This window comes from Lampetra planeri, chromosome 2 (assembly GCF_965212315.1).
Source record: "Lampetra planeri chromosome 2, kcLamPlan1.2.h2, whole genome shotgun sequence".
Lineage (NCBI taxonomy): Eukaryota > Metazoa > Chordata > Hyperoartia > Petromyzontiformes > Petromyzontidae > Lampetra > Lampetra planeri.
In genome coordinates this window covers 837,262-850,564 of record NC_136108.1, presented here as the reverse complement: position 1 = coordinate 850,564, position 13,303 = coordinate 837,262, and the positions used below count along the sequence as shown (strand labels likewise).

At 50.7% G+C, this 13,303-nt stretch overlaps 1 protein-coding gene across 4 annotated transcripts in view; it reads left to right on the top strand.

The window, feature by feature from the left end:
- The window catches only part of MGAT5 (alpha-1,6-mannosylglycoprotein 6-beta-N-acetylglucosaminyltransferase), a 98,976-nt gene that overhangs the window by 61,921 nt on the left and 23,752 nt on the right, over positions 1-13,303 (top strand). For all 4 annotated transcript variants that reach the window (XM_078603730.1, XM_078603747.1, XM_078603756.1 and 1 more), the window contains 6 exons: positions 1,035-1,097; positions 2,659-2,820; positions 4,685-4,854; positions 7,695-7,829; positions 8,430-8,563; positions 10,415-10,548. In XM_078603730.1, coding sequence (XP_078459856.1) covers positions 1,035-1,097; positions 2,659-2,820; positions 4,685-4,854; positions 7,695-7,829; positions 8,430-8,563; positions 10,415-10,548 — 798 coding nt within the window. The remainder of the gene's footprint in view (positions 1-1,034; positions 1,098-2,658; positions 2,821-4,684; positions 4,855-7,694; positions 7,830-8,429; positions 8,564-10,414; positions 10,549-13,303) is intronic.

The following is a 13,303-nucleotide window of genomic DNA, read 5'->3' as shown; positions in this document are numbered from 1 at the left end:
TAAATAAGGTTTTCGTTAGCCTTGGCTTTGACTCTCTATTATTAACATTCGACAATAAGTCCCCTCGTTTCGTCTCTGTGCACTGTTTTTTGGTGTCCAGCTGTCCGCTGCCTGCGTGTATTCCAAATAACGAGACGGTTTTACCAATGTTTTTGTCATCGCAGCCTGCTCTAGACGTGTGCCATTGCTTTCCTCCTCCAAATGTAATCTTGAAAAATGTTCAACCTTAAGTTGGCACCCAACAGCAAATGTAGCTGTCATCGCAAGCAGTGGGCAGGTAAATAGTTTAGACCAAAAATAAAACGTCGGCATTTGCACAGGCCTGTCTCTGCATATTTGTTCTCACGCTGGATGTGAAAAGACAATATAAAGACCTTTTTGTACCCTCCCGTGTGAATTGCACATTGTTTAAATGCATCTCACGCATAGGGGAACTGTAAATATTAACTTTTATATTTGTACTCCGTCACGGCCCAGTTACTAATCTACATGTTCACATATTCCTATTGTCTTTTTTGCACGTAACGCAGCGACACGGCCTAGAGGTAGCGTGTTTGCCATTTGCTGTGGAGGTTCACTCGTTTGGAATTCAGCGGCCGCCCTGGTTATTGCTGCGGGTGTCACAGCTGTAATAAAAACCACGCGCAGTCTGCTTCGCACGGATGTTAAAGATCCCCGGATGTCATTCGCGAGAGTCAACCGTTATGGGGCTGTGTCCAGATCCCAACTTTTCCGAATAAAAAATATTATCTGCGGATTACTCAAGTGGGGTTGTACACAGATATCGTTGCTTTCTACTGACAAGCGAGTGACCCAGGTCACTCCATAAATGATACTCTGTCCTGGTCTCTTGAGTGCTCACCCGGTTAAACATAATAAACTTGCGATGTGGAATCAACTTCCTCATCAAAGAACAAGAGGAGGTCACGAGACGCTAGCGATAACAGCTGTCACCTTTGCGTTATCTCCTTCTGTACCTTGGCCTGTTTGGTTTGCCCCCAGAGGTGATAAACGTGTGAACGTTGTCGTTGCAGGTGGAGACGTGGTGTCCTCAGCTTCCTTGGAGAAAAAAAGTCGCCAAGCCTGAAGGTCCCCTGGTGAGGATAGGCGGCCCAGCGAGGCTACACTCACCGTCGACATTTGGGCTGCTTTTTATTGGCTTGCAACAGTCAACGGGGTTGCAAAATGTACGAAGGCTGTTTAAAATAAACGCGTGTGCCTCAAATTCAGCTTGATTGCCGTGCACCTTGTAAAGTTTTGCAATGGAACTGATTGTGCACATGCAGTCATGCACACTTGCAAGGCCTCAAGAGGGTGTTAACCATAATGCTTTTTAGCACTTATAAAAATTGCTGCACATTTTATAAACACAGGCGCTGAAGTCTTTACGCAAAGTAAATGTGTAACAATGTACAGCCCTCAATTTAATCGCTGGATAAGGCCTCCCCCGCGACCTTTCGGTCATTTGGGATTGCTTGACCATACTTCACCACCATGGGTAGTGCTCGCCCACCGGTGTTTTTCGTGGCCGAGATTCGAATTCGGATCACCGGGGTCAAAGTACAATACACCAATCACCGCGCCACCACTCTACCCCTTGTGTACCATCGCCCGGCTTGAACTCCCTAATGCAGACATTTAACCACATGCACTGCGCTCAAGTCCCAGTGAGGACAACTAGCGGGGTCACCCTGTGGGCTAATGGGGAAATTGTTCCAGGTTAATAAAACAACATAATTTAAAGACTGAGCAATGGTTAACCCTGCCACCTCTCTCTTCCAGTATGACACCACCACCTGACCCCATGTTCATTTTTGTGCCGCGCTGACCTTAATGGGTGTTGGCTTGTAGCACTTGCCCCAACAATCTCTTGTTCACGGCTAAAAGGGGAGCATTGGCTTTGTTTATGACTTTATTGTACGTGTGTGCGAGCGGAGCGGTGGTGCAGTGGGTTAGCACACTGCCCTACAAACCAGGTGACCCAAGTTTAATTCTCGGCCATGGCTCACATCAGTGGCGAGTGATATCTGAACTGGTCTGTACCCTCTCCTAGGTCGACTCGGCCATAAATGAGTACATGGTGCGGTGTGTAAAAATCAACACTTGACCACACCACTCCTTGGGGTGCCTTGCGTCATTTTCCTCTATAAACTATAAACTAAATCTAAACTATTTATATCTTACCAAGTTAAGGCCCTCTGAGCTACATGACTCTTTATCAGAAGTGACCTGGCCACAAATTATAGCTCAGCGAAGTGGCTTATCACGTGGAAATTTCGGTAGTTCATTCGTTTCTCAGTACGCTTGTCCTGGCGAGGTTCTAGCTCTTCCTGGGGAATTCCCAGGCATTCCCAGGCCAGCCGAGCGACATCGTCCCGCCAGCGTATCCTGGGCTGGCCCCGGGGCCAAATACTCTGAACGTTCGTTTCTAAATGTGGAGGGAAAAACCGGAGGTCCCGGAGAAAAATCCACACGACCACGGGGAGAACTTGCAAACTCGAAATATACAGGCGTGGGGGTCTAGATGGAACCCACGACCTGTATACCAGGTGAGGTGGTTAAAATCTCGCCACTGCGACCTAAATAGGTGCTCGCTAACAACGTCCCCCAACAGTCTGCTGTGCGCGGCAACCCTTTGTCTTTACGTGCGTTCCGCAGGCGGAGGTGAAGACCGACTTCAAGCAGCTGTTCCACCGCATGGCGTCACGCGAGGAGTTCCGCTGGATGAAGATGCGCATCCTGCGCATGGAGGAGTCGTGGCTCGCGGCCGTCCGCTCGCTCTCGGAGGAGCACGACTTGCAGGGCCGGACGCGCAAGAAGGTGAGCGCGTCCGTCTTCCAGCACGCTGCGCTGCTACCAGTGCCGCCACCAGCGCTCCCACCGCCGCTGCTGGCTCTGCTGCTGGTGCTGCTGCTGCTGCTACCGCTCGTGCTGCTGGAACAGTTGACCCTGCTCATGCTGATACCGCTGGAACTTGATGCTGATGCACCTGGTACTGCTGATGTTGCAGCTGATGCTATGGCTTCTGCTGATACTGGAGCTGATGCAGCTGCTGCTTCTGCTGCTGCTGTGCATGGTGGAAATCACGGTGCCAGTTGTTTCAATGGCTCTGGGCCCACAAGGCTTTGGGTGTCTTGAGTTGGCAGGCACGACTATTAATTGGCAGAGCACTCTTGCAATTAGATGCTTAACACGCCACCTGTGCAGCGATTAGTGAATCTGGGTCGCAATTCGGTTCAACTAGAAATTACTTCACCTTGTTTTTCCATCTCATTTCTATTGTTTCTCGCATCTCCTCTCTGATTTATACTGCTCCAGTCATTTCGTTAGCCTACATGTAATACATTTGTAGTGGTTCTATGGAGGCACACACTTGAACTTGGAGGCAACACGTTTATTGCACGGCCCTAACAGGGCTGCTACTTAAACGTCACAACAGGTTAACTGAACCCCAACAGGGTAACTACATAACTGGGTCCGTCAGTAACATACTGCCTGACCCACGATGCCGAACGTGACGACCGAAGACCGAAAACCGAAGAGACGTCGCACCGAGGGTTCCATTCCAGCAGACATCCGCGATTGCTCTCGGGACCTCCCCTTTATGCTCCCGAGCACGTGGCCTCACTCCGCCTTTGGCCACGCCCCCTTCTGGATCTCACCAGAAGGTTCTCGACCAAGCATCACCTGCCCCTCAAGCCCACTTTTGGCCCCCTCACTACCCTGTCCTGGTCACGTGCCCTCTCGGGTTCACCCAGACTGTCACGTCCTTACTTGCCCTCTCTCTGACCATCACCAGAGCCATGCCCCCTAGGGCCCACTTCTATGCCATACCTACTCTGGTGCCAGAGAGAGGTTCAAGACGTACAGTTCCACTCTTGTGACAGTCGCTGACACTAAACGCCATAGTGACTCCATTTACGTCACTACACATTTTTCACACGCGAACTATTCAGTGCATGCGAGTGTAAAAATCAATCTTCGATCGATGAGGCAACGCGTCACCGGTTACCGCGTCGGGCTAAAACGGCATCCGGCCCCCGTGATGGTAACGAGGCCGCTGCTTCATCGCCGACGGCGCCGTTACCCCGAGACCGCTGGTCCAGCAACCTTGTCAGCCTCGTTGTGTCGTCCATGGCTGCGCGCTCGGGGTGTCAATTGGCGGCGAAAGTGCCGTGGGGCTCCTGCCGCACGTGTGCAGCCCTGTCTGTGCGTCGTCTCGTTGGTAGCTGTGGCCGTGTGGGCGTTATCTATTGGCGACGAGGTCGACACTCGCAGCCACATGTCATCATTCTTTGCCTCGGTATTGTTGCTGTTGTTGCGCATTAATGAGGCCAGCCGACGTTTTGACCGCGTTGGCTCCTGGACACAATCCACTACAATCCATCCGGTGACTCGTTGTGCGTCTGCAGTTGTGTTAAATATCCTGTTTGCACAACAGGTCGCGGGGTCGGGAGTGATGTAATTGCAGACCTGGGGTAAATGGTAATTGTGCAATTCGTGATGAATTACAATCGCATTGTGACAATTTGATTGTAAACGTTGTTTCAGTTGACATTGTTGACGTGGTAATTATAGTCGACCCCAGGTCAATGCTAAATGGGGGAATCGCGCTGATCGCGGGAGAACCATGGCTTCATCCCGTCGCGTCACCCGCTGCTCGCCCCATGCCCGCCTGTGGCAGATTCTGGTTCACCTGGGCCTCCTGACGAAGGAGTCGGGCTTCAAGATCGCGGAGAGCGCCTTCTCGGGCGGCCCGCTCGGGGAGCTCGTGCAGTGGGGGGACGTCATCTCGGCCCTCTACCTCCTGGGCCACCACATCAAGCTCTCCGTGTCCGTGTCCGAGCTGCGAGAGTAAGCATCTCTCAGTCCCTCCCCGCTTCGCCTCCGTGTGCTTCACTGACTTTGACTTTACTTGGGCCAACTGCGGAGTAGGCTGCGGTATTAAAACGAGTATTCAGATGTTCAAACACCAAATAGATACCTATTTCAAGGCAGCAAGTCTAAATTAACCACACGTACTTGTGGAAAAACTTAAAGACAAACATGCTCTGATAATATTGCCAGAAAGGATAAAGCCTATTCTTATTTTTTTCATCATTTTGATGCTGGAAACAAGGTCCCATGAAGACTACGGTGTTGTTCTCGGGCACCGCGGTGGCAAGAAGTTAACTACCTCGCCTGGTATAGAGGAGGTCGTGGGTTCGATTTGGAGTTTGCGTGTTCTCCCCGTGATCGTGTGGAGTGTTTAGCTGCAATCATTTGTGGCCCAGGTCGCTGCTGAAAAAGAGCTACAAAAGCTCATTGGGCCTTACCTGGTAAAATAAAAATAGTAGTTAAACGAAATGTCAACATTGTATTGCTGTTTACCTGTTCGGGGAGTCTCAGCTCCTGATGAAAGACAAATGAGCCTGTGTTTGGCCCCCTGTCTGAAACGTCTAGAGCAAATTTGACCATTTTTTCTCGCCTCTGGCTGGCGTCTCCCACCGCAGAGACGTCTTGCAGTGCTACTTTCATCATATTGCCATACGCAAGATGTTGAGTTATTATTGGAATTTTCCAACACAGACTCTCGCTAAGCAAAGCAGTGATCAGATTTGTCCAGATCTGGGAAACTAAAATAAATTTTGACAAATAAAACGGCACAAAAACCGTTGCCTTAAAATTGCCCTCGTGGTTTTAAATAAAAAAACTAAAAATCTCACCTGGATCATTTGTAACTGAAGAGTTGGACAACATTTGTTCCAACATTGCATTCACTCGTTGTCCGCTGTGCACATGTTCCACTTTGTGAGAAGCTACCAGTAATCACCAAATGGATGGAGAGACTTGGCCCTGGCATGGCAATGTCTCATTTGTTGGCCTTCGGGTAACGGCAGCCAACAGAGATGAGCACTGCCGCCATTGCTTGTTATCCTGGGAGACACTCCACCTTGTCTCCATTTTAGTAACGTTTCTTATTATGATTCCATGCAATAATTATGAATGCATAACCCTCGCCGCAGAGAGAGAGAGGGTTATGTAACAGATGTGCCGCTGTGTAGTTGAGTGCGTTGTGGCACCATAGTTTCATTTCTGCTTTTATCTTCAGTCGGTCATCATAAAAATAGCGAGTCGTTGCTGTCAGTGAGATTCCTCAAGGCAGTAACGTATTAACAAACCGGGATTGGTTCACTAAATCCACAGAGAAAGGCCCAAACATGTTTCAAGTGTGTTACTATAAGTACACTACTGGCTCACACTTATCATTTCCTTTTCCATTCACTTCTCGTTTCATCTTTCCATGCAGTCACTATGACATCAGTGCCCTCGGTTTTCACAGCGACCACGTTGGGGGCTAACAAAACGCTTCCAAGTTGGCCTTTACAATAAGTGAGCGGCTTCTGTGTTGGCCATCTCATTTCCAAGCTGTTCTCATGCCCCAGTGTCGATTTACGAGTGACCTCGGCTCCTTCTGACTCGGACGCCTCCACTGTGGTGCCAGCGGTGGGATGACCCAGAGTCGTCTACTCCACCGAGGGCTACGTTGAATCTCCGCCTTGCACATTCTGACGCGTCAGCAGCTGGCTTTTCTGACTTCAAGTGGGCGACCAATGTCCATCCCCTTCACCGTGCCGTCTCTTTCGCGCCATACTGAGTCTCCATCGGCCACTGAGACATTTTCTCGATCGATTTCATTGATCGTGATGAGAACGCTACTAGAAAGACGCCTCTCGCTGTCTCGCGATGGAACTTTGTGTGCGATGATCATTTTTCTTTGACTGCGGCTGGTGTTTTTGCTCTTTCGTGCAGTAGTTTTTTTTATTTGTGCCTGAACTTCAAGGTTCAACTTTTGCTGCCGAGTTAATGTGTGCAGCTTTTACATTCCTGAATGCGAGTAGCGTTTATTGTAATGCTGTAATAAAGTTCGCATTTGCATCCCTTTGGCTGTCTTGAGCACTTGACAAAGCCTTGTGATAAGATGTTGGAATTGAGGTCATCACTACACCTGCATTTTTCACGCAGAGTATCCACCCCCTGTAGATACTATCACAGCTTTCATCTCGTCTGTACCAATGGTAATTTTTCAAAGCAATCAAAGCTCACTCTCTGAGCAACTTGAGGCCCCTTCAGAGTCTTTGCAGCTCAGGGGCTTTGGAACTTTGAATGGAAGTGAACGCCACACGGCGTTAGGTTGCTATGGGACCCCGAGCCGTAAACAGTGGCAAGCTCTGTGCCCAGAATGTACCGCAGGGCTCCTCTGTGGATTGTGGGCGCGAAAGACCTCCACTCAGCACAATTCTCACGTATATTTATATCCTGCATGCAAATCTCTCAACTTGCTAGACAGATGGGCAAATGCTGTTATGTATGCAGCTGTATAGAAAACAAATACTAATTTTATTCAGTATTTTTACAATCACAATGTTGTTTTTAGCCAGCTCTTTGTTTTAATTGAAAGTGTAACCTAGAATTCATTGAAGCTGATCAACCTCAGTGCAGTTCTGCTCAGTATCACAGTATATTCAAAAACGTTTGTGCACACGCGTAATTTCGTGTTTGCTGCGTGCTTGTGTGTGCGTGCGTGTCACCTGACACCCCTGGACACCCCTTGTAAACGGATGACCCCCGGGTATCGTATTTTAATTATAATTTTAAAAATTAATGAACGGTGGTGACGTGCGCCGTTGATGGCGGTGTTTCCCGCCGCTCAGGGTGATGAAGCGTGTGGCCGGCGTGAAGTCCGGGTGCCCCGTCAAAGGGGAGAAGGTCGTCGACCTGATCTACATCGACATCGTGGGCCTTACGCAGTTCAAGAAGGCCGTGGGTCCACCCTGGGTCCACTACCAGTAAGCAGCGCCCTCTGCGCCGCACGCTCGTCGCGTTCCGGCCCCAGAGAGACGGCCCCGGAGATTCGTGCAGCGCGGCGGGGAAATCTCGTCCCTTCCACAGTGGAGGGGGAGTGGGGGGTACCCTTCGCTAAATCACTCGCCTGGCTTTGTGTTTCGGTGAAAATCATCGTAAATCATTTAACCAATGGGGAAAATGAAGATTATCCGTAATTGCTTTCCTTTCAATTTATTCAAATTATACGCGCTACCTGCTGGTGCGCGCACAATTGTGCGACTTCTCGCAACTATTCTAATCCTCCTGCCTTTCGACTGGAGAGCGGGGCGCGCCTTTGTTGGCGCCACAGCTAGAGGAAATTATCTTGGGTGTCTTCGCTCGCAAATTTAACCGTTCGCCGATCTGCACTTCTCCCCCCTGGTCCCCCGTGCCGCGTGAACGAAGCGCAAACGATCCTCATGAGTGCTCGGGACGCCACGGTTACGATGGAATTCGCTTGGGTTCCCCAGCAGCACTGCCGCGGCTTGGCAGAGGGAAGCGACACTTCAACGCCTCTTCTCTCCCCCCCCCAAAACCCCAACCCTCGCCGCACGCGAGCGCAGGTGCATGCTGCGAGTCCTCGACTCCTTCGGGACAGAGCCCGAGTTCAACCACGCCCAGTACGCGCAGTCCCGCGGACACAAGACGCCCTGGGGGAAGTGGAGCCTCGTGCCGCGCCAGTTCTACACCATGTTCCGTACGTCGCGCCCGGCCGGCGTTGCGGGTCGACGGACGCGTGCCGGTATCTGGAGGTGGCGGGTGGTGCTGTGCGGCGGTCGACCGAAGTGGTGGGGAGGCGAATGTCGTCGCGCACGGCACTGGGCACGCCGACCCCTTGCGGAGCCACGCCGGCCTTAATAATTAATAGGTGCTTGCTAACATTGCTGGGCCCCAAGTTTGGGCGAAATTTATCGGTATTTGTTGCGGCTCCAGGGGTAGTATGGGTGCAGCAATTAATGCATTCGTCGATTAACTTAAATTTGCCTGCATGATTTGTGTATCTACTCGTGTGCGTAATCAGTTTATCGGTTTGTGCGTGTCGTGTGCAATGAGTTCACATCTCCCCTGCAGCCACTGGAGATGCCCCTATTCACCGCAAGGTTGAAAAACAAATTCGATTCTCGAATGGAATCTCGACCCTGAATCATGACAAATCCTCATCGTCCTGGGGGAAGTGGAGGAATGTGTCGGGGAGTTGTTCCACCAAAATAGAAAACGGATAAAAAATATTGACAACTAATAATCCATGTTTTAGTCCTTCAGCCAGCCTATTAACCTCAATGTTATCCTGCAGAATGTATTTCATCTCTGGAATGGTTTCCACCTTCGAGGTCTCATGAGCAGTCACGCACTGCTGCATTGTCTGATGTTATCTGCAAGAGCATTCCACCTGCACGATGGGGCCCTGTTAGCGCAAAAAAAAACACATTACAATATAAAAACCTCGTTATGCATTGTCGTAAAACTGAATTTCACGCAGCAAAAGTCCCGTCCTTTATTTATCCAGGACCAGATGCGCACCGTCACACCAACTATAAAAACAGCTTGGGATTTGCACTCGCGAGATAGGTGATGTCGATAACGTGCCGTGGCCACCGCACGGGTGTGGCGGTGCACTGCCCAACGCCGTCGGGGATGGGTGGGGTTATTATTTTTAATAATATTTATTTTCATGAACTGTGCTCCTGTCCTTGTGGACGTGTTTCTACTTCGAGTTTGCGTGCCTCCGAGGATTGATGACTGCGCTGCGAACCCAATTTACTAAACGATGCTTGATGGAGAAAAATGAAGTGACAGAGTGTCTTAATATCTGTTTCACATCGGATGCTGTCATGTTCAGTGTCGCGTTAGAATAACATTGCCGCTGACCTTACGGGCGTGTGGGCGGGCGCACGCGCGTGTGAGCGTGTGCTCGTGCGTCCGTATAGGCCTGCCTGTGTCCTCAATACCGTGCTAATTTATGGAGGGGCCGTGTTGCCTTGGACACTGCTCGTCTTCACAAACCCCCCCCCCCCCCCCGTTGTTTCCGTGAAGAACACATTTAACCTCTATACAGCTTGTAGTATTATTTCTATTGTTTAAAAATCTAAAAAAACGATGCAACAACCAGAAGCTAAATCTGTTACTCACAAAATCAATGCTACAGTAGCTACAGCACTAAACCCGGACTGCCCGACATGGCGTTCATGTGCAGCATGGCGACGCAGTGAACAACAACATGAGCAGCAGCAGCAACAGCTCGGGATTGTGTTGCGCACTTTGTTCAGTCCTCGAGCTCTGTCGGTTAGATTGCGTGTTGTTCCCGCGGGGCTACGGAATATCTGCAGAGCAAGGACACACCGCATGACTTCCTCTGCCGTCTACTCACAATTCCTCGCATTTTTCAATGCCTTAAAAAAAATTAGTCTGTCACCGAAACTCCTCGCCGTAAGTGTGACGCGTTTGCTATCCGCCCGCGCTATTTCTCCTGGACGCACTTGTAGATGCCTACCTCCTGTAAAACGCTTGCTCACGAGTCCGTGTATATGCGTGTCCTTCATGTGTGCAGCCCACACGCCCGACAACAGCTTCCTTGGTTTTGTGGTGGAGCAGCACCTGAACTCGAGCGACGCGGCGCACATGGAAGATGTGAAGAGGCAGAACCAGTCTCTGGTCTACGGAAAAGTGGACAACTTCTGGAAGGTACCGCGTGTTGCGCGTGTGCTTGCGCGCGAGTATCGTGGGGAATGGTGGTGCACATTGCACATTGTGCACCACCATTTATATTCCGTTCCAAACGTGCAGACCCGAGTTCGATTCCCGGCGGAAGCGAACATCAATGGCGAATAATCCCAACCAGTCCTGGGCCCTCCCTGCGTTTGACTCGGCCTTAAATGAGTAGCCGGTGCGGTGGGTGAACATCAGCGCAGGGGAAACAAAGGCAGTCGGTTTTGGTGCTGGCCCCACCTTTCCCAGATACGGCACGGCGGCCTAATGAGGTACGCTCACAGCACTTGCCACAACAGTCTAAAGTCTTTGACTTTGTTTTACGTGTGTGTTTTTATTTGTGCACGAGTCTCAATTAAAATAAAGAATAGGTGAATGTTTACTCTTGATCTGCCCATTGCTGTCCGTGCTTAAAATGTTCTCAGGATTTCTGTAATTATAATTTTTTTTGTTTGCTTGGTACTGCAATTACCCCCTACCACCCCCCCCCCAGCACGAGCCTTGAGACTCGGCGAGGCTTTTTGCGGTAAACGGCACGCGCTCCTTTTGTTTTGTTATCACAATACCCTCGGCGCGGAGTCGCGGGCCAAACACCGGTCGGTGTGACCGCTGCGAACGCACGCACAAACGCACGCACGCTAATTACTCCGCTGCACAATGCGTTGACAGGGACCCATTGTGCGACACGCGCACGCTTCATTAACGAGAGCAGCCACAATGGGGGCAAACAGGAAGCACGGAAGCAGATATCGTCGTCGCCATTGAAACCCCCCTGTTGATTTGTTCTCTGTGGAGGCAAGAAAGATATTAAACACTGCAGCCCTGCAGCCGCTCGCTCACACCACTGCCCGCAGCAGGGCCTCGACTCGAGGGAGCACCAGAGAGCCGCTCTTGCGGGCATTTGGCCTCCTCTTCCACACACGCCACCCAAGACAACTTGGAAGAGGCGAGAGTGCGCCCACTTAATCCCACCGCACACGACCTGCCCATGCACTAATTCCGGTGCTGCACCCATTTGTACCGATGGGTGCACAGAAGCAGTAGAGGGTTGGGTTTTTAATAAATGTGAACCGTTGTTCCAGCTGCCGCGCCAGGAGGTTAAATATAGCCGGCGACCTCTGCATTGCTAAGCATGACACCTTTGTGAACGGCGTTCCCCGTGGCTTATTTTAAAATAAGTCCGATCCGTTTATTTTCACCGCGGCAGCGTACAGCTGCTGTGAATGCGTGTCCCGCTCTGCCATTCTCGGTTTCGAAATGCCTGCCGTCGCAAACGGCCGTGTAGGATTAGCGCGACGCGGTGCTCAGGAGGGGGGGGGGTCACGAGGTGGGTGGCTGGGGTAGGGAAGTGGAATTGCCAGGGGGAGCAGGGGGGTGATGGGTGGGTGGGGTGGCGCAGGGCCACACACTGAAAGTACGAAATGGGCTTAAATAATAATAATTTATCCAGCACAAACCGGGCACGCTGCCCGGCCTGGCCTCGACGCACTTAGCGCTTTTGTTTGGTTACGTCCCGTGGCACTGTCGTGTTGCGAATCTGTAATTCAGTTGCTCGTGTGGCCGAATCTTCTCGCCGAGCCTTAGTCACGTTCACGTTCCATAAGCGATTGAGAGGTTGGGTTTGACTACCATTGTCTTGGGAACTTACTGACTACTTAGGAGCCACTGTGGCAAGATATTAACTCCCTCGCCTGGTATGCAGGAGGTCGTGGTTTCGAGCCCAACGCCCGTATATTTGGAGTTTCTGTTCCCCAGGAAACCCTCGGCGAGTCTCAAGACTAATTTTTATAAGGGTGCTGCTGCATTTTAGGATGTTTGTTCAGTTCGGTTGAGGAGCGTTCTTGCACGTGGGAGGAAACCGGAGTGCCCAGAGGGAACCCACGTGACACGAGGGGACAGCGCGCGGGCCCGCAACAAGACGTTGGGGTGCAGTAGCTCTGGTTAATGGGCACCCATTGAGACCAGCAGTCTCCTTTTCAAGGGAGACCCGGGGAAATATAATTATGGCACACGAGCGCATGCGCGTTTGCGTTGTCCAAGTAAAATTAATTGGGGGGCCTCAAGTAATACGGTGATTCACATTTGAACAAAAAAACAAATGCCCACATGAAGAACTCTAAGTTTCTTGTGTCATATTCATGGTTGTGGTGGGTGGGGCAGGCGGCTTCGTGGCAGGAGAGTCCGCTGGTGACATACAAGAGACCCGTGTGTGCACAGCGGTGATCGCACTGCGCTACGAACCCGGCGACCCGAGTTCGATTACCGCTCAAGACAATTATCTGAACCAGTCCTAGTCCTCCCGTAGGTCGACTTGGCCTCAAATTAAACCTGGTGCGATACGTAACACATTGCCACTAGGGTGGCGAAGGCTGCCGGACGTGGCGGTGTCACACCACCACCCCATCGTGTGCCATGCCGGCCTTCAGAGTTGCTCTCTAACAGCACCTTCCAACACAGTCTGTCATGCTGCTCGGTGGATATTTGGTGTGTGCCAGTGCAACTGTAAGAATGCAAATTGAAATATGATAGCATAAAACTGGTTCGCATGTGATTCGTAAAAATACCACAGTTACACGCATCATATCAATAAACTTACGGAATAAATTCAAATGTGCAATATATTAGACACTGATATCCACATCTTGTTATAGTTTATAACGGTAAACTTTTAGTATGCCATAAGCTGAAACTCGAAAAAAAGGTGTATAACAGCTACGGATTCTAAAGTGCA